Source organism: Sapajus apella, unplaced genomic scaffold (genome assembly GCF_009761245.1).
Source record: "Sapajus apella isolate SASKATOON/1434 unplaced genomic scaffold, GSC_monkey_1.0 scaffold151, whole genome shotgun sequence".
NCBI classification, from domain to species: Eukaryota; Metazoa; Chordata; class Mammalia; order Primates; family Cebidae; genus Sapajus; species Sapajus apella.
This window is the reverse complement of record NW_022437091.1, coordinates 1716557-1739820: the sequence shown is the minus strand read 5'-3', so window position 1 is coordinate 1739820 and position 23264 is coordinate 1716557. Positions and strand designations below refer to the sequence as shown.

General features: G+C 54.8%; 3 protein-coding genes across 21 annotated transcripts in view; 2 read left to right on the top strand and 1 right to left on the bottom strand.

The window, feature by feature from the left end:
- Positions 1-928: 928 nt before the first annotated feature.
- Positions 929-12427, top strand: JPH4 (junctophilin 4). Of its 2 annotated transcripts, XM_032265485.1 has the most exons (7): positions 929-1946; positions 2113-2238; positions 2482-3032; positions 3645-4416; positions 8860-8978; positions 9316-9848; positions 10754-12427. In XM_032265485.1, exons 3-7 carry the CDS (start codon positions 2654-2656, stop codon positions 10835-10837), a joined length of 1887 nt encoding a protein of 628 aa, XP_032121376.1. In that variant the 5' UTR covers positions 929-1946; positions 2113-2238; positions 2482-2653; the 3' UTR covers positions 10838-12427. The 2 variants fall into 2 exon arrangements, with proteins under 2 accessions (XP_032121376.1, XP_032121377.1); XM_032265486.1 differs by lacking the exon at positions 2113-2238.
- A 101-nt stretch (positions 12428-12528) lies between these two features.
- AP1G2 (adaptor related protein complex 1 subunit gamma 2) lies at positions 12529-21405 on the top strand. 11 transcript variants are annotated; one of them, XM_032265476.1, is made up of 22 exons: positions 12529-12754; positions 13170-13374; positions 13822-13946; positions 14090-14231; positions 14348-14444; positions 14616-14692; positions 14809-14904; positions 15303-15383; positions 16180-16278; positions 16453-16508; positions 16674-16787; positions 16975-17115; positions 17192-17246; positions 17324-17446; positions 18227-18316; positions 18401-18528; positions 18842-18946; positions 19267-19372; positions 19453-19588; positions 20553-20716; positions 20930-21028; positions 21126-21405. In XM_032265476.1, the coding sequence occupies exons 2-22, from the start codon at positions 13171-13173 to the stop codon at positions 21225-21227; spliced, it is 2340 nt and encodes a 779-aa protein (XP_032121367.1). In that variant the 5' UTR covers positions 12529-12754; position 13170; the 3' UTR covers positions 21228-21405. The 11 variants fall into 11 exon arrangements, with proteins under 11 accessions (XP_032121367.1, XP_032121364.1, XP_032121366.1 ...); XM_032265473.1 differs by having other exon boundaries at positions 14348-14692; XM_032265475.1 differs by having other exon boundaries at positions 12529-12890; positions 14348-14692.
- THTPA (thiamine triphosphatase) overlaps positions 21394-23264 on the bottom strand; it is a 48107-nt gene continuing 46236 nt past the window's right edge. For all 8 annotated transcript variants that reach the window (XM_032265490.1, XM_032265492.1, XM_032265488.1 and 5 more), the window contains one exon: positions 21394-22269. In XM_032265490.1, the coding sequence (XP_032121381.1) occupies positions 22124-22269 (146 nt within the window). In that variant the 3' untranslated portion in view covers positions 21394-22123. The remainder of the gene's footprint in view (positions 22270-23264) is intronic.

The window sequence follows — 23264 nt, the reverse complement described above, 5'->3', positions numbered from 1 at the left end:
CTTTATTTCAACAAAGTACTCAAAATGGAGGCCCTGAGCCTCAGGGAGGGTCCTCAGGTTCATGGAATCCTGGGAGGAATTACAGGGCTCAAATGGTCTGAAGTCTAGTGTTCTCCTCCTAGCTCTGCCGGTTCTGTTGTATGACCTCTGGTGAGTGACTTCCCCCTCTGGGCCTTAGTTCTCTTCTCTGCAAAATGGGGGTACAAAGGGGAGGAGTAGTGGACCAAACCTTGTATGAAAAAAGGGGCAGTTGAGTGCATTTGACTATGTACTCTGTTGCATGCAACTGCACACAGTGTCCTCCTTCCTAAAGGCTTAGTGGCAGGGACAGAACTAGATGCAGAGTCTAAGTAAACTGAGGGGGAGGGAAGACAGTGCCTACTTCTGTCTGTAGCCAGCAAGGTCAGGATGTGCTGGCCCTTTGGTGAAAGGACAAGACAGAGGTGTGGTGGGCTGGAGGGGGGGGGGGGTCCTTGCCACAATAAGGCCCCTCCCAAACATGTCTGTGTGTCTTTGCCTCTAGGTTTGCAAAAGAAAAGACTCTAAAGCCCTGGGATCTTCATGCTATCACTAAGTATGATGCCCTGCTCCCTATTCAAAAGCAATACACCCCCTTCCCCTTCAGAGAGACAACCTAGGGAGAAATCGGTGGTGGGGGCGAGGATGGGGAGGCCTGGAGAAGCACCTGCCAGGCTTCCCAGTAGGGCCCCATTTCAGGCTTCTTCAGAAAGTACAAGAGCATGAGCCTGCTGGTCCCCTTCCAGTGCTTTCTTTGGGAGGATAGTGGACTCAGTGGACACCTGCATCTGTGCCCCAAGCCTTCCTGGCTTCAGTCCAAGCAGCTGGCAGGTTCATCCTTCTCCCTAGGGCCCGGCAAACAACACTTCCGGCCCTCCTGCCTCTATCTGGGCTCTTCCTGCCTGGATCTCTATACCCACGCCTGCCCTTCCCTCTGCAGAGCTTTCTCCCTCCCTTCACAACCTTTATTTCGTTCTCTCAGTCTCCATATCTATTTCTTTCCCCCTTCTTCCCTCCTCCCCTGCTTTTCTCCTCCTTGCCATCCCTCCCCAGCCCCATAATGAGTCTCCCCACCTTCCTCCCTCTCAGGCTGCATCTCCTCCCTCCTTAGTGCTCACCCCTGCACCTCTTTCTTTGTATTCTTCTCACTCTCTCCCAGCCTCGCCAGCATCTCTCCTCCTCCGCCCGGCTTCGGCCTCCCCCAGCCTCCCCATCTTCAGCTCAGTCTCCTCCCCCTCGCTCCTCTCCCCTCCCCTCCGCCTCGCCCCACTCCTAACCCGCTTGCCAGGATTTCTCTCCACCCTGGGGGTCTCAGTGTTTCTCCTTCTCCTCGCTGCCTGCCTCCTCCCTCACCGCAGGGTTAGCAGACACCCATCCTTTTCTGCTTGGGGACCCCCCACCACCACCCGCATCACTGCCCCTGTCTCTTCTTCACTGTATCCTCCTCTACCCACCCTCTTTTCTCTTCTCTTCTCCCTGCCCCTTTAAATCTGCCTGGCCCAGCCTCCCCCGTGATGCTGGGATGGAGCAAACATTGATTTGTGCTGGGATGGAATCGGAATTTTGATTTATTTTTCCTCTCCCAACCATAAGAAGAAAAAAATAATAAAAACACCCCCTCTTGATAGCCCCCTCCCCCTTTGCATCCAGCTCCCAGCTCTTCTTCCCTATCTCCATCCAAGGCAGATTTTTTCCGCTACACTATTCTCATCTTCCCCCACTCCTGCCACTACCTCGCCCCCCCACCCAGCCTGCTCCTCCAGCTGGGGAGAGAGGGGACTCTCTCCGGACTCCCCCACCTTTCCTCTCTGGGTTGGAGCAGTCTCTCCGGAAGGGGAGGGGGCTTGGCTTGTCCGGGCGAGGTGGGAGTGGAGGTATCCTGCCATGGATGCGGTGCCGGGGAGGCAGCCTGAGCCCCAGCCCACATGGTGAGTAACCTGCCCCCTCCTTTCTGCCTGTCTGCCCGTCTCCACCCTGGCCTTTCCCCTGCAGAGCTTCCCCTGGGCCCCATCCATTACCCCCGACAAACCGTCTGCCCACCTTGATCAGATCTCCCCGCTACATTTTCTACCCCTACCCCCATCCCTTTGCCAGAGACGCCGAAGAACCGGGGCTGAGGGGTCCTGACAGCAGCCAGGGAAGCTGGTGGCCTACGATTCTGCCCACCCCCCTCTCAGGACCCCCAAACTGCCATCCATACTCGACACTTCGGGGTTCTAGGTTGGAGAATTGGGACTGCCGCTTGGGGTTGGGGCCCCAAGTCCTGGGAGGGGCCTGCTCCACAAAGAGAGAAATGGGGGAAGCCCCCATACCCCCAAAGCTTGGGAGCTGCTGGAAGATGCTGCCGAGGCAGGGGGTGGATTGGGGGGCGGTGCTGATGCCCCAGAGCCACCGGGCCAGGGAGCGGCGGGCCAAGAGGAGGGGCCTCTCTCGCCACTTGCCCCCCTCCCTCTTTCTCCGCAGCCACTCAGGATGAGGGTCCGGCCCTGCCTGCCCGCGCTGGGGCCCCCCCGCCCGGCCCTGGTCTAACTGCCCCCGCCCCCAAGACCTCGCCCGGCACCAAGGCCCCCAGCCGGCTCTCCAGCCCCAGGATGCGCTGAGCCGCTGGGGGGCTGAGGCCGCGCCAACTACATGCATGTCCCCCGGGGGCAAGTTCGACTTTGACGACGGGGGCTGCTACGTGGGGGGCTGGGAGGCGGGGCGGGCACATGGCTACGGCGTGTGCACGGGCCCCGGCGCCCAGGGCGAGTACAGCGGCTGCTGGGCACACGGCTTCGAGTCACTGGGCGTCTTCACGGGGCCCGGCGGACACAGCTACCAGGGCCACTGGCAGCAGGGCAAGCGCGAAGGGCTGGGCGTGGAGCGCAAGAGCCGCTGGACGTACCGCGGCGAGTGGCTGGGCGGGCTGAAGGGGCGAAGCGGCGTGTGGGAGAGCGTGTCCGGCCTGCGCTACGCCGGGCTCTGGAAGGACGGTTTCCAGGACGGCTACGGCACCGAGACCTACTCCGACGGAGGTGCGGGGCCCGGCCCACCAGTGTCTGTCTGCTTGTCCGCGTGCGCCTTCCCCAGCCTTGCGCCTTCGCCCGCCATTTGCGCCCCTGCACCCATCCATCCGTCCCCCACACCATTCCCCATCGATGTGACCCCTAACCCCCAATTTCAGCTCTCTCCCATCATGATCTTGCTTTCCTCATTTGTCTCCTGCTCGCTTCTCCCTCACCCCTCGCCCCTTCCCTGTCTGCCTGTTTTCACACCTCCCTCTCTACCTGCCTGTCCCTAACACTTCTGCTCTCCGTCCGCGTGTCCCTCAGAGTCCTGTTTGCCTATCCAAACACCCCCGCCAGCCTGTCCTTCGCCACCTGCCGGGACCTCCCCGTTTCCCCTGTCTACCCGCACTGCCAAAATCCACGTAGGGCTCCTGCTGTCTGCCCGTCTTCACTCTGCTCTTCCACACTTTCCGGCCCAGCCTGGCCTCTCCCCGGCTCCCAGTGCCCTTCCCCAACTTCCACGCTAAGTGCCTCTACCTCTCCCGCCTGACGCTTGGGCTTCCAGGAGTGCTTGGGACTTGGGGTGCAAGGAGCCCAGCGGTACGTCCTGACTTTCTCCCACCCCTCCACCGCCCGCAGGCACCTACCAGGGCCAGTGGCAGGCCGGGAAGCGCCACGGCTACGGGGTGCGCCAGAGTGTGCCCTACCATCAGGCGGCGCTGCTGCGCTCACCCCGCCGCACCTCCCTGGACTCGGGCCATAGCGACCCCCCGACGCCACCCCCGCCCCTGCCCCTGCCCGGCGACGAGGGAGGCAGCCCCGCCTCGGGCTCCCGGGGCGGCTTCGTGCTGGCTGGGCCGGGGGACGCCGACGGCGCGTCCTCCCGAAAGCGCACCCCGGCGGCCGGCGGATTCTTCCGCCGCTCGCTGCTGCTCAGCGGGCTCCGGGCGGGCGGGCGTCGCAGCTCCCTGGGCAGCAAGCGAGGCTCCCTGCGCAGCGAGGTGAGCAGCGAGGTGGGCAGCACCGGACCGCCCGGCTCGGAGGCCAGCGGGCCTCCGGCCGCAGCGCCACCCGCCCTCATCGAAGGCTCGGCCACTGAGGTGTACGCCGGCGAGTGGCGCGCAGACCGGCGCAGCGGCTTCGGCGTCAGCCAGCGCTCCAACGGGCTGCGCTACGAGGGCGAGTGGCTGGGCAACCGGCGGCACGGCTACGGGCGCACCACCCGCCCCGACGGCTCCCGCGAGGAGGGCAAGTACAAGCGCAACCGGCTGGTGCACGGCGGGCGCGTCCGCAGCCTCCTGCCTCTGGCCCTTCGGCGGGGCAAAGTTAAGGAGAAGGTGGACAGGGCTGTCGAGGGCGCCCGTCGAGCCGTGAGCGCTGCCCGTCAGCGCCAGGAGATCGCCGCTGCCAGGTGGGCATCCAGTTCAGAAGCCAAGGCTGGGCTTGGGCGGGGTGGGGAGTGCACTGGGGACCAGGAAGGGAGGTATGCCGAAGTGAGGACCAAGGCCCAAGGCCTAGGGCTTGGTGGGGAATAGCAGGCCTAAGGCCAGGCAGTTGTAGTCCTGGGCATTCTCGGTGTTTATATCTGAGGCTACAGGTGGATGTGGGTGTAACTGTGGGTGGCTGGGTATTTGAGGGAGGTGGTGTAAGACTGTACATGCGTCTTGGTGTCTTTTGTGTGGAGATGTGTGTCTATGGAATCCATTGTTGTGTGTGGGAGTAGCAAGGAACCTGTTTTGTGCAGCCCCAGAAATCTCTTGGAACTCAAACATGTCCCTAGTCTTCCTCTTCTTGCAGCTGATCCAGCCTCCAGGCCTCAGGCTGGGAGCATCAGCCCTGGGTGGAATAGGGACTGTCCCTTCCTAACCATTTCTCAGCCTGACACCATTTCAGCCTTGGGCCTTTGGGAAGTCTAATTTGTACAGCTGACCTATCCACCTGAAGAGATAGTCTCTCCCAGTCTTGTCTCCTTTGCCGCCTTTTACGAAACTGATCAGAGGCTTGAGGGGAGGAGGCTTCCCTGTAAATGAAACTTTTCTGTAAATCAAATTGCATTTCCTTGCATCAGGAACCTTGCTATCTAAAGCAGTGCTGTCTAACAGGAATATAATGCAAGCCAAATAGGTAGTTTTAAATCTCCTAGTAACCACACTAAAAAATAAAAAGAAGCCAGGCATTGTGGCACACACCTGTAGTCCCAGCTACTTGAGAGGCAGGAGGATCACTTAAGCCCATCAAGACCAGCCTGGGCAACATAGCAAGACCCTGTCTCTAAAAAATAAAAAACCGAACAAACAAAGGAATAAAAAAATAAGCAGGTGAGATGAATTTCAATAATATTTTAATTTAAACCAATATATCCAAAACATTATCATTGCAACTGGTAACCAATATAAAATTATTAAGGCATTTTACAAATTCCTTTTGAACTAGGTTTTTGAAATCTACATACAGCTCCCTGGGCAGCAAGTGAGGCTCCCTGCATAGTGAGGAGGTCAGCACGGGACCACCCCTTAAATTTTACGCTTAAATCACATCATTTCCATTCAGACTAGATGAATTTCAAATGCTTAGTAGCCACATATGGTTTGTAACTACTGAATTAGATAGAACAGATCTAAAAGAAGGCTGGGCATGGTAGCTTACACCTGTAATCCCAGCACTTTGAGAAGCCAAGGCAGGGAGATCACCTTAGGTCAGGAGTTTGAGACCAGCCTGGCCAACACGGTGAAACCCTGTCTCTACTAAAAATATAAAAATTACCTGGGTGTGGTGGTGGGTGCCTGTAATCCCAGGTACTTGGGAGGCTGAGGCAGGAGAATCACTTGAACCCAGGAGGTGGAGGTTGCAGTGATCACGCCACTGCACTCCAGCCTGGGCAACGAGAACAAAATTCTGTCTCAAAAAAAAAAAAATCTAAAAGAAGTCAAAAATCCACTTGTAATGAGATTCATATTCCCCTTATTTATACAACTCACATATTTGAATTTTTACATATTGGATTTTCTTTTAAAGGGGTGGGGGATTTCATTTAAATTTGAGACTTTTCAGTAGGTCAGAGATCAGGATATGTCCAAATATGCTTAAATGAGTTTGTATAACAGGTGACAGAATGTGTGAGAGAGAGAGACAGAGAGAGAGAGAGAGAGAGAGAGAGAGAGAGAGAGAGTGTGTGTGTGTGTGTGTGTGTGTGTGTGTGTAAGAGAGAATATAAATATGCCAAATGCAGAGTAGATGTTTGAGCCAGAGAATGTACATCTATAGATGTGTCTGGGAGTCTGGATGTTAGAGTCCAGGGCCTTAAGCCAGGCAAGGCAGAAGGCAGAGCACCAGGGAACATTTTAGGCTAGATAGGGTGGAGACATGTGCAGGAAAAACTGATCTCAGTAACTAGAGGATCAGGCAGTGGGAGGAGGTTGGTTGGTCTCCCCAGCAACAGGCCTGGCAATCCTGATTGGCTGCCAGCTGCCATGGAAACAGCAGAGCCTCAGCAGCAGGTGCCTTTGCCAGGTAGCCTGAGCCTGCCCTGAGTCTGATGCTGGAGCACAGACTAAGTCTACTGCAAAGGACTTGATCATCCCTACTCTTCATACACAAAAACAGGCCTCATCAGTGCACCAGTTTCAGGCCACCAAAATAACTCAATATGACCCAAGACCACGATCCCCATGCTCACGGCTCTACAGGTGCCCTTGACAGCCCTGTCCACCTTCTCCTTGACTTTGCCCCACTGAAAGGCCAGAGGCAGGAGACTGCATATGTGTCTGCTGTGCACCCTGAGACCAGCTCAGTTTCAGGACAGGGCTAGTCATATAGAATCTGAAAGTCCTAAGACAGAAGAACCACATTATCTGAGATCCCTCCAAGCAGCCTCTAAAGATCTTTGACCCACGAGGTTTGAGGGGCTAATCATAGCTCCCAAAAACATAAATAACAGACTATGGACTAAGAATATGGACGGTAGATATCACCATCCTTTTCCTCACCCCCATACTGGACTGCTTTCCTAAGCCAGAGAGAACAGACCTGTGGCCAGAGGCAGTCATGGGGTGTGATCCATTCAAGCCCATGGCAAGCTCATCTGACTGCCTCTGTCCTGGCTCTTTTGTGTCCCACCCTCAGAATTACAGAACTTATTTGAGGATGACTAGGCATCTATGATTAACAGCAGAGGGTGAAAGAGAAGAGAAAACTGAGGAAGCATCTGACATCAGAGGGAGAACTGAGAAACAACAGTGGGAAAGAACTGATCAGACTCCCAGGCTGCCTGCACCTAAGGAGCAGGGAAGGTGGGAGGGGGCTGTGGAAAGAAGACTAAGGGTTTAGCTAAAAGCGTAGTCACAATGGTGAGAAAGCATGCATATTAGCAGGGAGAAGGGATGGGATCATTACCCAAAGGGGAGACCCACACTTATTCCAGTTCCAGAGCTGAGAAAAGCATGAGTCGGAACAGTGGGGTGGTAGCAGAGACACAGGGTGGGAGGGGACAATGTGATAACAAAAGAGGCCAAAGGAAAGCAAGATAGGACATTCTCACGCCAGGAAATCTGCACTGGTAGAGACAGGATTAATAATAAGGAGAAGTGGTGGTAGAAAGGGAAAGAGAGGCAGAGATTGTTAACATGAGGGAGACGGTAGATCCAAACAAGGGGGCAGGGCAGGGGTGAAGCTGCTAGGAGGGCAGGATCGAGGTACAGGACCCCGTGCTGGACCCCACAGGGAGGCTGTGACCCCAGTGGGGGTGAGAGGGGTTGGTAACAACAGGAGGTGCCGACTGCAAAGAGGGTGGTAGGTATAGCTCATAAGCACCAAGCAGGACTGCAGGAGATGTGCTAAAAGAGTGAGGTCTCGGGCCGGGCGCGGTGGCTCAAGCCTGTAATCCCAGCACTTTGGGAGGCCGAGGCGGGTAGATCACGAGGTCAAGAGATCGAGACCATCCTGGTCAACATGGTGAAACCCCGTCTCTACTAAAAATACAAAAATTAGCTGGGCATGGTGGCGCGTGCCTGTAATCCCAGCTACTCAGGAGGCTGAGGCAGGAGAATTGCCTGAACCCGGGAGGCGGAGGTTGCGGTGAGCCGAGATGGCGCCATTGCACTCCAGCCTGGGTAACAAGAGCAAAACTCCGTCCCAAAAAAAAAAAAAAGTGAGGTCTCAACTGTCACTGGGAAGGGGGCAGGACAGGAATGGAATGACAAAGTTCCAGGAGGGCCCAGCCCTTGCAGATGGAGGAGGAAGTGTTACTACAGGACGTAGCAGTAGAAAGGTGTGAGAGGAGCAGGAGGGTGTGATGATGGCAAACGTAGCCCAGGTCAGAGGGAGGAAACCAAACCGGAGCTGCCCTGGCCTGCCAGGAAGGGGAACAGCTGGCAGACTGTGGGGAAGGGTGAAGACTCCAGAAGAGAGCTCGTCTCAGGAGGATGTGATATAGAGGGGACAGGGACAGCCAGACACGGTGACTCACACCTGTAATCCCAGCACTTAGAGAGGACAAGGCAGGTGGATTGCCTGAGGTCAGGAGTTTGAGACCAGCCTGGCCAACATGGTGAAACCTCGTCTCTACTAAAAATACAAAAATTAGCTGGGTTTGGCAGCAGGCACCTGTAATCCCAGCTACTCGGGAGGCTGAGGCAGGAGAATCTCTTGAACCCTGGAAGCAGAGATTGCAGTGAGCCAAGATTGTGTCATTGCACTCCAGCTTGGGTGACAAGAGTGAGACTTCGCCTCAAAAAAAAGGGAGGGGGCAGGGACTAGGGGACAGGGACTGGGGACTGGTGCATCTGAGCAGGGGCTATTTTGAAGTGGGGGAAGGTTTGCTAAGTCCCCATCTAGTCCCTGTCTCCGGATCTAACAGGGCAGCAGACGCCATCCTAAAGGCAGTGGCAGCCAGCAGTGTCGCTGAGAAGGCTGTGGAGGCAGCTCGAATGGCCAAACTGATAGCCCAGGACCTGCAGCCCATGCTAGAGGCCCCAGGTGAGGCATGGGCAGCCAGGGGAGGGAAGTGGGGCCCCTGGGGAGCTAGAGAGGCTCAGGTGTGGGAAAACAGATGAGAAGCCCTGCAAGGGAACAGGGGATGGAAAAAGCAAGGAATGAGGGTGCAAGGAACACAGGGTGGAGCTAGACCCGGTTGTCTGGGGAATGGGACTGGAAATGTATGCAGTAGGATAATGGGGGGTTTGGGGTCTGGCGGTGAGAGGCTATGAGCCTGGGGATTCCAAAGTCCTGGGAAGTACCCAGTCAAGGATAAAGCTGCAGCCACTCCAGCCCAAGGCCAGTTAGGCCCCTCTGATTCTTAGCTATCCCTACCCAGGCCGCAGACCCAGGCAGGACTCAGAAGGTTCTGACACGGAGCCCCTGGATGAGGACAGCCCTGGGGTGTATGAAAATGGACTGACCCCCTCAGAGGGATCCCCTGAACTGCCCAGCAGTCCTGCCTCCTCCCGCCAACCCTGGCGACCCCCTGCCTGCCGAAGCCCACTGCCTCCTGGAGGGGACCAGGGTCCCTTCTCCAGCCCCAAAGCTTGGCCTGAGGAATGGGGGGGACCAGGTGAGCAGGCAGAGGAACTAGCTGGTTATGAGGCTGAGGATGAGGCTGGGATGCAGGGGCCAGGGCCCAGAGACGGTTCCCCACTCCTCGGAGGCTGCAGCGACAGTTCAGGAAGTCTTCGAGAGGAGGAGGGGGAGGATGAAGAGGCCCTGCCCCCACTGAGGGCCCCAGCAGGCACGGAGCCTGAGCCCATCACCATGCTGGTCCTGAGGGGCTCATCCTCGAGGAGTCCTGATGCTGGGTGCCTGACAGAAGAGCTTGGGGAGCCCGCTGCAACCGAGAGGCCAGCCCAGCCGGTGAGATTCTCTGTTCCTGTTCTGTGCCCTTTTCTCCCCAAAGCCTTGCCTCCCACCCTTTCCAGACCTGTCTGATCCCCAGAGGGCATTTATTTCGACTTGGCTTCCTCTGCCTGTCTTGGACCATAACCCACTTCAAAAAAAAAAAAAAAAAAAAAAAAAGGATGTTGAGCTGAAAGGAACCTTACATACCTGTGAGCCCGACACCCTCATTTGACAGATGGGGAAACTGAGGCCCAGAGCATTTAATTAACTTGCCCAGGGTTATAAACTAATAATTAATGGGAGAGCCAAAACATTTTTCCCCGCTCTCCTTCCATATCATTTCCAGCTCTCTGTTTCCTACTCCACCCCCACCCCCACCTCCGCACTTTCTCTCTTTGGTGCCCAGAAATAAAAAAGGAAAAGATTGTTCCCTCCCTACCCTGACTCTCCCTCCCTCTCCTGGGAAGAAGTTGAAATAGGGAAGAAGGCCGAAAACCAGGAGAGGCGGAGTTTCCCCAGAACCCTCTACTCTGATTGGGCTCTAGGCCTTCTGTTTCCTAGCAACCACATCCTCACCCCTACATCCCTCTGCCTTACTGCAGTACTGGCTGCTGCTGCCAATGTCTGCTACTAAGGCTAGGCACCTCCTGCCTGGGACACATGATATGCTGATGGGAGGGGACTGGGGGGAGGAGAAGGAAGGGCTGTCCCTGTATTGATGGTGCCAGAGGAAAGGTGGGACCCTGCCTGGGAGAACAGGGGGTTTTGCAATCCAAAACAAATGTTGGTGATACCAGCCCCACCAGCTCCAGACTCTACAGGGAGGTGCCTGAGACCCTTCAGCTCTGCCACCTCAGCCAAGGCAGGAAGGTGGGCCCTGTCCTCAGGGACTGAGTTGGCTTCCCTCTCTGTCTCTCTAGGGAGCTGCCAACCCCCTGGTGGTGGGAGCTGTGGCCCTCCTAGACCTCAGCCTGGCGTTCCTGTTCTCCCAGCTCCTCACCTGAGGCTACTTCCTGGCCTGGTTCTGGCTTTGGTTGCCTGCCTCTTCACCCCTTTGACCTGTCTTTTTTCTCTTTTCCTCTTCTTAGCTGTGTTTTCTCCTATCTTTCTTTCTCTTCTTCCTTTCTTTTCTGTCCCCTCTTTTTTTCTCTCTCTCTTTTTTCTTTCCCTCTCTTCTTTCAGATTATCTCATTTCTTCTGGATCTGTCCCTGTATTCCTTTCCCATCCCAACCCCTTCTTTCTCTAGATTGTTTACATATGAAGGGCTTTTCTCTCTCAGAGTTGCTGTCTTCTCTGAGACACACAAATCTAAGTCAGACCATTGCCCCACGCCCTCCCCACCTTTTCTTTAGACCTAAACTTTGCTGCGGGTGGGGGTTTGGTATCCTAAGGAGACTCCTGGAAGCTGAATGGAGAGAAGGAAGAAAATGAAGAAGGAGTGACTGAATGCCGGGCAACGCACTGGCTGAGCTGCTGTGGCTCCCTGGCCTGAGGGGCCTGGTGTCCCTCTGAGGCCTAGTAAAAAAGCTGCAGGAGGTGCAGCCTCCACCTCTAATCTTGGAGGCTATTATCTCACCTCCAAGCACTGAGCTGGGTTCCTGCCCAATTCCATCCTTCCCTGAGGGAGAGAAGGGAAGTGAAAAGTAGAATAACTCCCTAGCATCTCCCTCTTTCTCTCCTCATCAAGCCAGCCCCTCCTCCAGCCCCCTATGGTGGCATGCCATGCCAAGAGCAACGTGTAAAGGAACAGAGAATATCCAATGCAGTCAGGTCCACCCCGCCCAGACTCTGCCACTGACTTCTCCCATCCTTCTGTTTCCCCTCACTCCAATAGTTTATTTGGTTGGTCTGGACTCACTTGTGGCCTTTGATTAAATTCCTAAGGGGCCTGAAGAAGACATTTCTACTGCAGAGGGTTAGAGGCACTTGAGCAAGGCCCCCACACCCCAACTCTAGGAGTTGGGGTGGGGGGAGGCACTTCTGGGGGATAGGACCAGACAAGTTAACAGGAGCTCACAAGGAAGCAGAAGCTGTGACAAGTTTAGTAGTCTCAAAATGGGTTATGTCCCTTCCCCGCTCACATCAGAATCTTGTGAAATGGGAAAACAACAGAAGGAGGGGATCAAAGAAAGCTGATCTCACACGCTACCCAGGCAGGGCAGAGGTGGGAGTCAAACCCAGGTGACAGGTGGGTGGAGAGCCCTGTTTGAGGTTGTGGCTGATCCTTCCCTGGTATTAGCTTTTCCCCTGGGAGCAGGAAGCCCTGGGAAGAGGGGACTGTAGGGTCCCCAGGGGATCTTTCCTCCCTCCCCTGCATGAGGCAGAGGCAAGCTGCCTGCCAACCCCCTCCCTCAAGGAATGGCCTTGCCCGGGAATGCCCACCACACATACCCTCTTCTTTTTTTCTAGTCAAACTGTTTATTCCTTGGCTTGCCTCCCTCCTTCCTCCCCTCTCAACCTTTACTTCTGATTTCTATTTCATGGAATTTGGGATTGACGTTAAACTACAACAGTGCCGCCAACACCAAGTCTTGCAGGAAAAAAATACAAAGAAATTTAACAAAAAAATATATTAATAAAAAAGTTCAAAAAAGGGGGGGGACTGTCATCTCCTTTTGGGTGCGATGGCTTCGAATCCAAGCTGAGGCCCTCCGGGTGGTGAGGCCGTGCGAGGAGGCCTCTTGGGAGAACTCCAGGACTATCGTGGTGTCTCTCCGCCCCTCTGCGATAAGAGATCCTTCCCCTTAACTCTGAGGCCCGAGGTCAGAGGATTCTGGAAGACTGCAGTCGGCCCAGGAGGGCGGGGTCCCGTGGTGGAGGCGGGGAGAGGGAAGGACTGCACCGAGCACCACCAACCCCAGCTCGGCCCCGTACCAGGAAGCGCTGGGGGGCAGAGGAGCGGAGTTGAGACCGAAGCCAGGTGAGGGTGGCGTCCTGGGGAAGGCAGGCTGTCGCTGCCGCTGCCTGAGATGGGAATGGGGGGAGGAAGCTCGCGGAAGAAACAGTGGAGGGCCGTGGAAAGAAAGCAATCGGCTGAGTTAGGGACAGGGTACCAGGTAGGGGAGGAAACAGGGGACAGACAGGTGGGGCTCCGGCGCATGCTCAATAGGAACGAGCGCGGCTGGGGTGGAGACGCATGCGTAGTGGGCTGCTCGGGCGGTGGGGTGGGCGCGAAATTTGGAGACCCACTTGGGGAAAGGTAAAATGCGGGGCCCAATTTTAAGGTACCTGTGGGACCGGGGCTCTTAGGGTCTTGACACAGGACAGGCCTGGGCTGAAAGCCCAGGCACACCCGGCCAGAGAGTGTTGCTCCACTCCCGGGCTTTGCTCGTCAGGATGGTGGTGCCGTCGCTGAAGCTTCAGGACCTCATCGAAGAGATTCGCGGGGCCAGGACTCAGGCCCAGGAGCGGGAGGTGATCCAAAAGGAGTGTGCCCACATTCGGGCGTCCTTCCGCGATGGGGACCCAATGCTCAGGCACCGGCAGCTGACCAAACTGTTCTACGTCCACATGTTGGGCTACCCCGCCCACTTTGGACAGGTATCGGCCAGGAATACTTCTCTTCTGAGCTTGATGAAGGCTAGTGGCGCAGTCTCAGACGCCGTCACCTGTTTAAGGCCTGTTTTTTTATTTGTTTGTTTGTTTTTTCATTCATTGTACATTTTTTGAGTCTCCAGCCTGCGCTGCAAACCTCTTTCCCCATTGCTACCCCTACTGGTCATCATCTGGCCTGAGCCCTTCATTCTCTGGCTAGCCTTGTTTAGGGCAGGCACCTCCTCCACTCCTCTCGCCTCCCATCCTCCTCAACTCCTAGTTCCTCCTACCCACTAACACCTGAATCTCCTAAGCTTCTCCTCTTTTTGAAGGGAGGGTGATGAGATATGATGCCCCACAGGTTAATCTGTTTTTAAAGAGGAAGATGGAATAGGGATGTGAGTGTCTCTGTTTTCACCCCTGCCTCTTCCTGGTCTGCCCGCTTCTCCATAGATGGAGTGCCTGAAACTGATCGCCTCCTCCAGATTCACAGACAAGAGGGTGGGCTACCTGGGGGCCATGCTTCTATTGGATGAGAGGCACGAGGCCCACCTGCTCATTACCAACAGCATCAAGAAGTGAGAGGGTTCTGGCAATCACTTGGAATCAGGGAGATGGGAGAGTGGGGAACCTTGGAAATCCCAGGGGACTGCCTGTTGTGGGTATTGAAAAGGACTGATTTTCTCAGAGGCCTGACTGACCGTCCTCCCAAACCCTGCAGTGACCTGAGCCAGGGGATTCAGCCAGTACAAGGCCTGGCCCTGTGCACTTTGAGCACCATGGGCTCTGCTGAGATGTGCCGAGACCTGGCCACAGAGGTGGAGAAACTGCTTCTGCAGCCCAGCCCCTACGTGCGCAAGAAGGTGAGATGGCGGGACTCTTGGCACTTGCTCCTCCAAAGACTGCCCGCTGTGTGCCATATAGTAGAGGTGTAGGGGTCCATCCCCTCTGACCTGTCTGAGGGCCCTGACCTCTGCAGGCTATTCTGACTGCTGTGCACATGATCCGGAAGGTCCCCGAACTCTCCAACGTCTTCCTCCCACCCTGTGCCAAACTGCTTCACGAGCGCCACCATGGTAAGGCTGTGGGGCTCCCCATCCTTTGCTTCAGCTCTGTGGACAAAAGAATTGAAAATTGGATGGGGACACCAGCCTATAGGAGAAGGGTAGCACACACACACAGGCACACACGCAGTAGACTCTCTTGCCCCTGGCCCCCACCATTCACTTCCCCGACCCTGACCCCAGGCATCCTGCTGGGCACCATCACGCTGATCACGGAGCTCTGCGAACGAAGCCCTGAAGCCCTCAGGCACTTCCGAAAGGTAGGCTAGTGAAGGGGCAGGCCCTGGGCCTGGAAGAGAGAGGGTCAGCGGGGAAGGAGTGGGACTGTAGCTGGAGAGGATTAGGAAGAATGCCCAAAGTCATGCCCTCCCTTCAGGTGGTACCCCAGCTGGCACAGATCCTCCGGACTCTGGTGACAACGGGATGCTCCACAGAACACAGCATATCTGGAGTCAGCGACCCCTTCCTGCAGGTGGGGTGACTTTTCACTGCTGTATCCCTGGAAGAGAGGCTGTAGCAGTAAGACCATGGCCAGTGGTCTCCTCCCAGAGGACACTAGTTCTGTCAGTGTCCTGGGCAGCAGAGTAGCAGGCACAGAATTGCCCGGGTCATCCCAGGACCTGTGAGGGAAGAGGAGATGCCTAAAAGTCAGAAAATATAGTCTGGTAACAATTTTTTTTAAAGCCTGTCCTAAACTCCCCTGGCCTCGCATACCTCTGTTCCACTCCCAAGACCAAGGGACCTGTGGAGGTGAAGGGCAGGGAGGCTCTAGGGAGCGAGTGCTGTCCTCCATGTTGGAGTTTTCTCTACAGCCCCGTGACTCCTTATCCTATGAAATCCTCCACCTTTCAACTTTCACCCCAACCTCAGGTCCAGATACTTCGTCTGCTTCGGATCCTGGGCCGGAACCATGAGGAGAGCAGTGAGACCATGAATGACTTGCTGGCCCAGGTGGGGGCTGGGAAGAGGGCACTGGTTAGCTGTGTTGCTTAGAGACTCCACCAGCCCTGGGCACCCATCACATGACTCTTCACTGTGCAGTGGCCGTATAATCGCTGCTCCATCTCCTCTAGACAGTGAACTCCATGAAGAAGGGACACAGTCTGTTTTAGTGCTATTGCCCCAGAGCCCAGGTTGGCTCTGGCACATAGTGGAGGCTCAGGGAACTTTGTTGGATGGTTGAAGGATGGACAGATGACAATGGTGAAGACCTTCAAGAGACCTGAGGATTAATTGGGCTTGTTGGCATGTGCCTGTAGTTCCAGCTACTCAGGAGGCTGAGACAGGAGGATCACCTGAGCCTGAGAGGTTAAGGCTGCAGTGAGCTGTGATTATGCCATTGCACTCCAGCCTGGGCGACAGAGTGAGACCCTGTCTCAGAAAAACAGAGACCTGGCCAGGCATGGCGGCTCATGCTTGTAATCCCAGCATTTTGGGAGGCTGAGGCGGGCGGATCACAAGGTCAGGAGATCGAGAATGTCCTGGCTAACATGGTGAAACCGTGTCTACTAAAAATACAAAAGATTAGCTGGGGCTAATGGTGGTGTGCGCCTGTAGTCCCAGCTACTCGGGAGGCTGAGGCAGGAGAATCGCTTGAACCCAGGAGGCAGAGGTTGTAAGCTGAGATCACGCCGCTGCACTGCTGCCTGGGCAACAGAACGAGACTTATTCTCAAAAACAAACAAACAAACAAACATCGGAGACTTGAGGAGGGCCCTGAGCAGATACATCTCTCTCATCCACTCAGGTGGCCACTAACACAGACACCAGCCGAAATGCGGGGAATGCGGTTCTGTTTGAGACAGTACTCACCATCATGGACATCCGCTCCGCAGCTGGCCTACGGGTATTATTTCTTATGCCTCTCCCACCAGGGCCCCACCCACCACCTCACCCACACAGATCCTGCTTGCTGGTTTCTTCCTCCTAGCCCCATCATCCTGTGCCAGCGTGTTCCCACTCCTCAGTGGATGAGCATGTTGCTCTTTTCCTGGCCAACTCCAACGTCTGCCTCTCATAGGTTCTAGCTGTCAACATTCTTGGCCGTTTCCTACACAACAGTGACAGGAACATTAGGTAATAGTCCCAACTGTCTACCTAGGCTGTGCCACTGATCCCCTGGCCTTCTGTCCTTCCTTCAGAGCCTCCTGATCCATTTCTCCCTTACCCCTATACCCAGGACAGGACGGGGGGTGGAGGCTGATGGCCATGGCGTGATAGAGCCTCCCCCATCCTGACCAGGTATGTAGCCCTGACGTCACTGCTTCGGCTGGTGCAGTCTGATCACAGTGCTGTGCAGCGGCATCGGCCCACTGTGGTGGAATGTCTACAGGAAACTGATGCCTCCCTTAGCCGGTGAGCAGTGAGAGGGGACAGGAGGGCAGGGCAGAAGTTCCCAGTGCCTGATGGCCAAGCCCCAAGCCAGCTTAGAGCAGCTGGAGTAAGGGGACTAAGGGGAACAGATTCCTGGGGAAGGGGACGGCCTGAGGCATGGACCAGGATGACCTGGGCTACCTGCATAGAAACCTCTTTCTTCTGCCAGGAGGGCCCTGGAACTAAGCCTGGCTCTGGTAAATGGCTCCAATGTGCGAGCCATGATGCAAGAGCTGCAAGCCTTTCTGGAGTCCTGCCCTCCTGACCTACGAGCTGACTGTGCCTCAGGCATCCTGCTAGCTGCAGAGAGGTGAGGTGTCCAGGAGTCAAAGAGGGTAGAATCTGAGGGAGTCAGTACCAGGACTGATGAGCCATATGTCCCCTAGGTTTGCTCCAACCAAACGCTGGCACATAGACACCATCCTGCATGTGCTGACAACGGTGAGGCAGGGGCCAAAGAGCTGGGCAGGAGCAGTCAGGATTCACCACACTGACTTGGCCATGTCCGCACCTTCCAGGCGGGCACCCATGTGCGGGATGATGCAGTGGCCAACCTGACTCAGCTGATTGGGGGGGCCCAGGAGCTACATGCCTACTCTGTGCGTCGCCTCTACAATGCCCTGGCAGAAGACATCTCCCAGGTACCATTCCCACCTACCCAGGCCCAGGGCTGCCCAACCATTCCTTCGCCCATCCTGGGCCACCTCCTCGTTACACTAGATTCCAATTTTTCTCTCAAGTTCATAGCTACCTAAATAGTGCAGAAGACATCCAAGCACAGAGCCCCGTCTTTAATAACATCTGCGCTTTTGTCCTGACTCTGATATCTCCTGGCTGTGTAACTACAGATGACTAACTTCCTTTATGCTCCATGTACCCTGATTGCCTCTTAGAGCTGCCTTGAGATTAAAGCTCTTGTGTTTATGAGGTTTTATTATTACTCTGAATGCTGAATGAATTAACAGATGCCAGCTAGTATCTATATCCCCCTTTTTCATTTTAATTAAGTAGGATGGGCAGAAAGCATCCACCCCTTCCACAAGGGAGCGACCCTCTTACGTTTACATCCTGTGTAGTTTGACCATGTAGTTCTGATGCTTGGCCACCAGAGGGCAGTGGGAGCCAGGTAACAAACTTCCCTTTCCCCACCCCTCCAACCCCCACCATTTCTGCACTGCCTAGAGGGATGTTGCCAGGTCTGGACGTGAGGAGGGGACCTCAGACACTGGCCCAGCAGTGTTTCTTTCTTTCTCTCGCTCTCTTTTTTTTTTCCCAATAGAGACGGGGTCTTGCTATGTTGCCCAGGCTGGTCTTAAACTCCTGGTCTCAAGCGATCCTCCTGCCTCAGCGTCCCAGAATGCTGGGATTACAGGCGTGAGCCACCGTGCCCAGCCAGCCCAGCAGTTTCTTATCCCGTGTAGCAACCACTGGTGCAGGTGGCAGCCTGGTGCATTGGGGAGTATGGGGACCTCCTGCTGGAGGGGAACTTCGAGGAGATTGAGCCCCTTCAGGTGAGACCTTATTGGGGGTACTGAGGAGGGACTCATCAGGGGGGCAGAACTTGCACCAGAGTCAGTAACTATCCATGTCTGAAGGTGGATGAAGAGGAAGTGCTGGCATTGCTGGAAAAGGTGCTGCAGTCCCATATGTCCCTGCCAGCCACCCGAGGATATGCCCTCACAGCCCTCATGAAGCTCAGCACCCGCCTCCGTGGGGACAACAAGTAAGAAGGGGTCCCAGCCTCTTGAGAGATGGCCTTTCATTGGGCCCACCCATTTCTGAGTTTCTTTCCAGGCATACATACCCAGCCCTCCCTACCCTAGCCCTTAGGTTCTTGTTTTTGAGCCAAATCTGGGTATTTCCCTGCTCCATGGGCCTTTCCTTCCTGCCACGTCCTGCAGTGGCACACTGCCATTGCCACTTACATACTACACTGGCACAGCCCCATCCACCAGGTGGTGTCCATGGGCCTTTCCTTCCTGCCACATCCTGCAGTGGCACACTGCCATTGCCACTTACATACTACACTGGCACAGCCGCATCCGCCAGGTGGTGTCCATCTACGGGAGCTGCTTGGACATGGAGCTGCAGCAGCGGGCTGTGGAGTATGACACACTCTTCCGGAAGTACGACCATATGAGGTGCGTCCAGCACTGTGCTGCAGTGTAGGACCTACACCCCTGCCCAATCCCAAATGCCCTTTTCTAGGTACGAGGGCCTCATCATTACCTGTGTTCTTCCACATCCCCGGTGAGAGCTTCCCACCCACTGTTAATTGTAGCTGGCTTCCAACCCTCCTTGCCCATCCGAAAATCAGCAACAACGTGTCATTTTAGGAAATCAGAAGGCCACTTCTGAGCCATATGCCCTGGGCTCTCCATGTTCCTAGTCCTTATCCTAGATGCCTCTTGTGAAAGACCCAGAGACCACACAGAGGCACACTTGCATTCCATCCTCTCAGGGCTGCCATCCTGGAAAAAATGCCTCTTGTGGAGCAAGGTGGCCCTCAGGTTGATGAGGAAGCAAAGGAAAGTAAAGAAGGAGCCCCAGCGCCCACAGAGTCCCAGGTGAGGAGGCTGGAAGCCCCGGGGTAGGAAGACGGCTGAGCTGCTGTACCTAGCCCTGCCCCTTCTGTCCCTTTCCCCAGGCCTCACAGCTCCTGGATCTGCTAGATCTCCTGGATGGGGCTTCTGGGAATGCCCAGCATCCTCCTCTTCTGGACCGCTCTCCAGGAGGTGCCCTGGTACACCTGCTTGATCTTCCCTGTGCACCTCCATCCCCAGGTAAGCCTAAGCAAAGGGGGTACGTCTTAGAGAAGGTAGGTGGAAATGTGCTGCTTCTCCTCCTAAGCCAAGGGCTGAGGCCATGGGCCCTGTTTCCTCCTGTGTGTCCCCCATCCCATCTCCATCTCAGAAGGTTAAAGAATGAAGTCAATCATGGTTACCCATGTCTTCCCTTTATTCCAAAATTCTTCCCCTGGCCTGCAGGGCCCTGCTTCCTCCCCAGCCCTTCTTATACCACTTTCCCACTACCCACTCACTGCCCCCCTCTCAGCTCCTCACACCCTCCCACCCTTGGCATTTCATGTTCTTTTATACATGGAGTGTTCTTTCCATAGCACATTAAATGACCAGCTCCTTCTCACGCTTCAGGCTTCCGCTAAAATGTCAGATGCCTTCCCTTACCACTCCTATTTAAGTTAGTTCTTCCCAGTTATTCTGGCATGATTTATTTCCTTCATAGCATCTATTATGGTCTGTAATTATCTTGCTTATTTTTTTTTTTTTTCTGAGATGGAGTCTCACTGTATCACCCAGGCTGGAGTGCAGTGGCATGATCTCGGCTCACTGCAACCTGCCACCTCTTGTGTTCAAGCTATTCTCATTATCTCAGCCTCCCTAGTAGCTGGAACTACAGGCGGGAGCCACCACGATTGGTTAATTTTTTTGTATTTTTAGTAGAGACAAGGTTTTGCCATGTTAGCCAGGCTGGTCTCAAACTCCTGACCTCAGGTGATCCACCTGCCTCACCCTCCCAAAGTGCTGGGATTACAGGCGTGAGCCACTGGGTGTGGCCCTTGTTTCCCTCCCCCATTATCGTAAGCTCCAGCATTATCTTCTTGTCTACTTTGTCACTAGCCTCTTAAGCAGTGCAGGGCCAATAGGTGTTCCCTCAATTTTTGTTGAATGAATGAATAAACATGTTCTCTCAAACAGGCACACTGAGCTGCCTATCTCCTTACTCCAGCTCCCATCCCAGATCTCAAAGTATTTGAGCGTGAGGGAGTACAGCTGAATCTGTCTTTCATTCGACCCCCCGAAAATCCTGCTTTGCTGTTAATCATCATCACTGCCACCAACTCCTCAGAGAGTGATGTCACCCATTTCATCTGCCAGGCTGCTGTGCCCAAGGTTTGCAAAGATTAGGGTTCAGAGGTGGCCTGGGGACTCCAGGAAAAAAGGCCACTGAGTGGAGGTGGATAGGTGGCAGTGTGAGATGGGAGTGACTCATCTGGAGACCAGCTTGGGGAGTTACAGGAAAAGGGTGTGCAGCCACTGGGTGTGGAGGGGCTGCCTGAGGCCTACCTACTACCATACTGTGTTCTACTAAACTCCTGTGTTCAGAGTCTCCAGCTGCAGCTGCAGGCCCCCAGTGGGAACACAGTTTCAGCTCGGGGTGGCTTTCCTGTCACTCAGCTCTTCAGAATCCTCAATCCTAACAAGGTGAGCTTCAGGAGCTCCCCCGCCCCCCGCCAAGACAAGACCCAGGGATAGGAAAAGCTGTGGGTGCTAATCCTGGTCCCCGTTCTCCAATTCCTAGGCCCCCCTGCGGCTAAAGCTGCGCCTCACCTACAACCACTTTGGCCAGTCGGTGCAGGAGATCTTTGAGGTGAACAACTTGCCTGTGGAATCGTGGCAGTAACTGTCTTCACTCACAGCCTGAAATTCTCCTGTGTCCCAAACCCCAGGGGGCCCCAGCAGTTTGGAACCTACCCCTGAGGGCTACCAGCAGGTGGCGCTCTGGCTTTGCACTGCAAAAACTGGGGACCAGCCCCATTCTCCCACAAATAAAGCCCAATAAAGCCTGAGAGGGGAGGAAAGCCATATTTGGGTATATTTGAAGTAGAAAATGTGTATTAATAACAGCAAGGGAAGAGCCTTCTTACATAGGAGGTATGCATCTTCCCCTGGCCTTGAGAACCTGTCTCAACATGGGGTGGGGGGGTTGGTTCTTTCTACCCCTCTCCAGGTCAGGGAACAAATTTGCCCTTAAACTTCCAGAGGAGGCACTCTACCCTCTGGGCCAGAGCTGGGCACAGTGGCAAAATCAGATCTGAATTCCTAGAGTTCTAATAAGGGTTTCCCAACCATTTCCTCAACTTGCTTCTATTTCCCAAACCCCAAGGCAGGGAAATCCCTGCTGCCTCCCCTCATCTCTAACTCAGCTGTAAGGCGGTTTAGGAGCCGCTGGCAGAATCAATGGCATCGACCAAGGGAGGGGGGGCGGCAAGGGATTTTCCTGTGCTTAACTACTGATCACGGCTAAGTGGAAATCCTATAAACACGAGCGGAAATCAATGGAGGCTGCTTAGCGGCCAGGGGAGAGGGGCGGCCCACAGATTGCATCTGACGGATGAGGGAGAGGAAGCAGCCAGGGAGGGCTGAAGGAAGAGTAGCTTAGAGTAGGGGAAAGAAACAGACAAAGCTGGAGAGAGAGGAGTCACTGTCAGAAGGGACGCCGAGGGGAGAGGCACAGTGGGCCCAGGAGTGGACCCCGTTAGACCCAGAGTTCTCTTCCCCTTCTACGAAGTAACACCCCTAGCCCAAGCTGTTGTCAGGATGTCCAGTCCCCTGCGGCCTCTCTCTGGAGCTGTTCACTTCTAGCAGGCGCTGATAGTCTTGAGGCCGGAAACGCTGTAGGTACACAATCAGCTTGGACGGTGCTGTCTCCTGTGCTGGCACACCTACAGGTGAAAGGACAAGGAGAGAAATGGACAAAGCCACAAGCACTTTGACTCTGCTCCCTGCCCACCTAGCCAGGACCCCATGGATGTTTCCAAGGCCACACTGGGGTTCTGAGTGTCACCCACCCAGCTTCTATAACCCACTAGTCCACTCCCTGTCTGCCTGTGGAAGTGGGACCTAAAAAAGCAACTTCAGGCACTAGTGGGACTAGGAAACCACACCTGAGCCTCTCCTCCAGCAAGGAGAAATGGCGAAGAGGAACTCAGGTGCCATGAAGACAAAGGATGTCTCAACACCAGCTCATTTCAGTTATTACCCCATGCCCCAATCAAGATTAAAGCCCATCTAGGCAGGCCAAAGCTCATTAGCTTGGTAATGAAGCATATCCAGGGACGTACACATAAAAACCAGGGCTATAGAAAGAAGAGGGAAGCTATAGCCATGGGGTGGGATTCACATAGAATTCTCATAGTGAGGTGAGAATGGAACTGCCTACTACCAGTATCTGTTGTTAGTGCCTGGCAGCGTGCTGGTCACATAGTAAGGAACTCAGTGTGTTTGCCGAAGAGGCTCAAACAGCACTGCAGGGCTGTTAGCAGGCCCCATGGGATGCACAAGTCCACAGTAGTATGGGTGAACTGTCAACAAGGGAATTATGCTTGGGAACAAATCTGCCAAATCCTACCCCACTGCCTCAAATATAATGTTATTGTCCTTTATGAAAAGCCAAAAGGACAAATTAAAAGAGGATCTAGCTGATTATAAAAACAAAAGGACAGATCAGTTGGACTCTTGGTGTAGTGTATCAGTCTCATCATCTAAAGGTCCTGAGTTCGAGCTTCAGAGAGGACAGCTTTTGTAAAAAGGCTTATTTTCCTTGTTTTGGAGGAGTGGCAACTGGGAAAAAAAAAAGATTGGGGGAACGAAGAATCAAAGCAGAGAAATGAAAGTGAAGGAGACCTGGCTATAGGTATAAGACCTAAATGAGACAGAT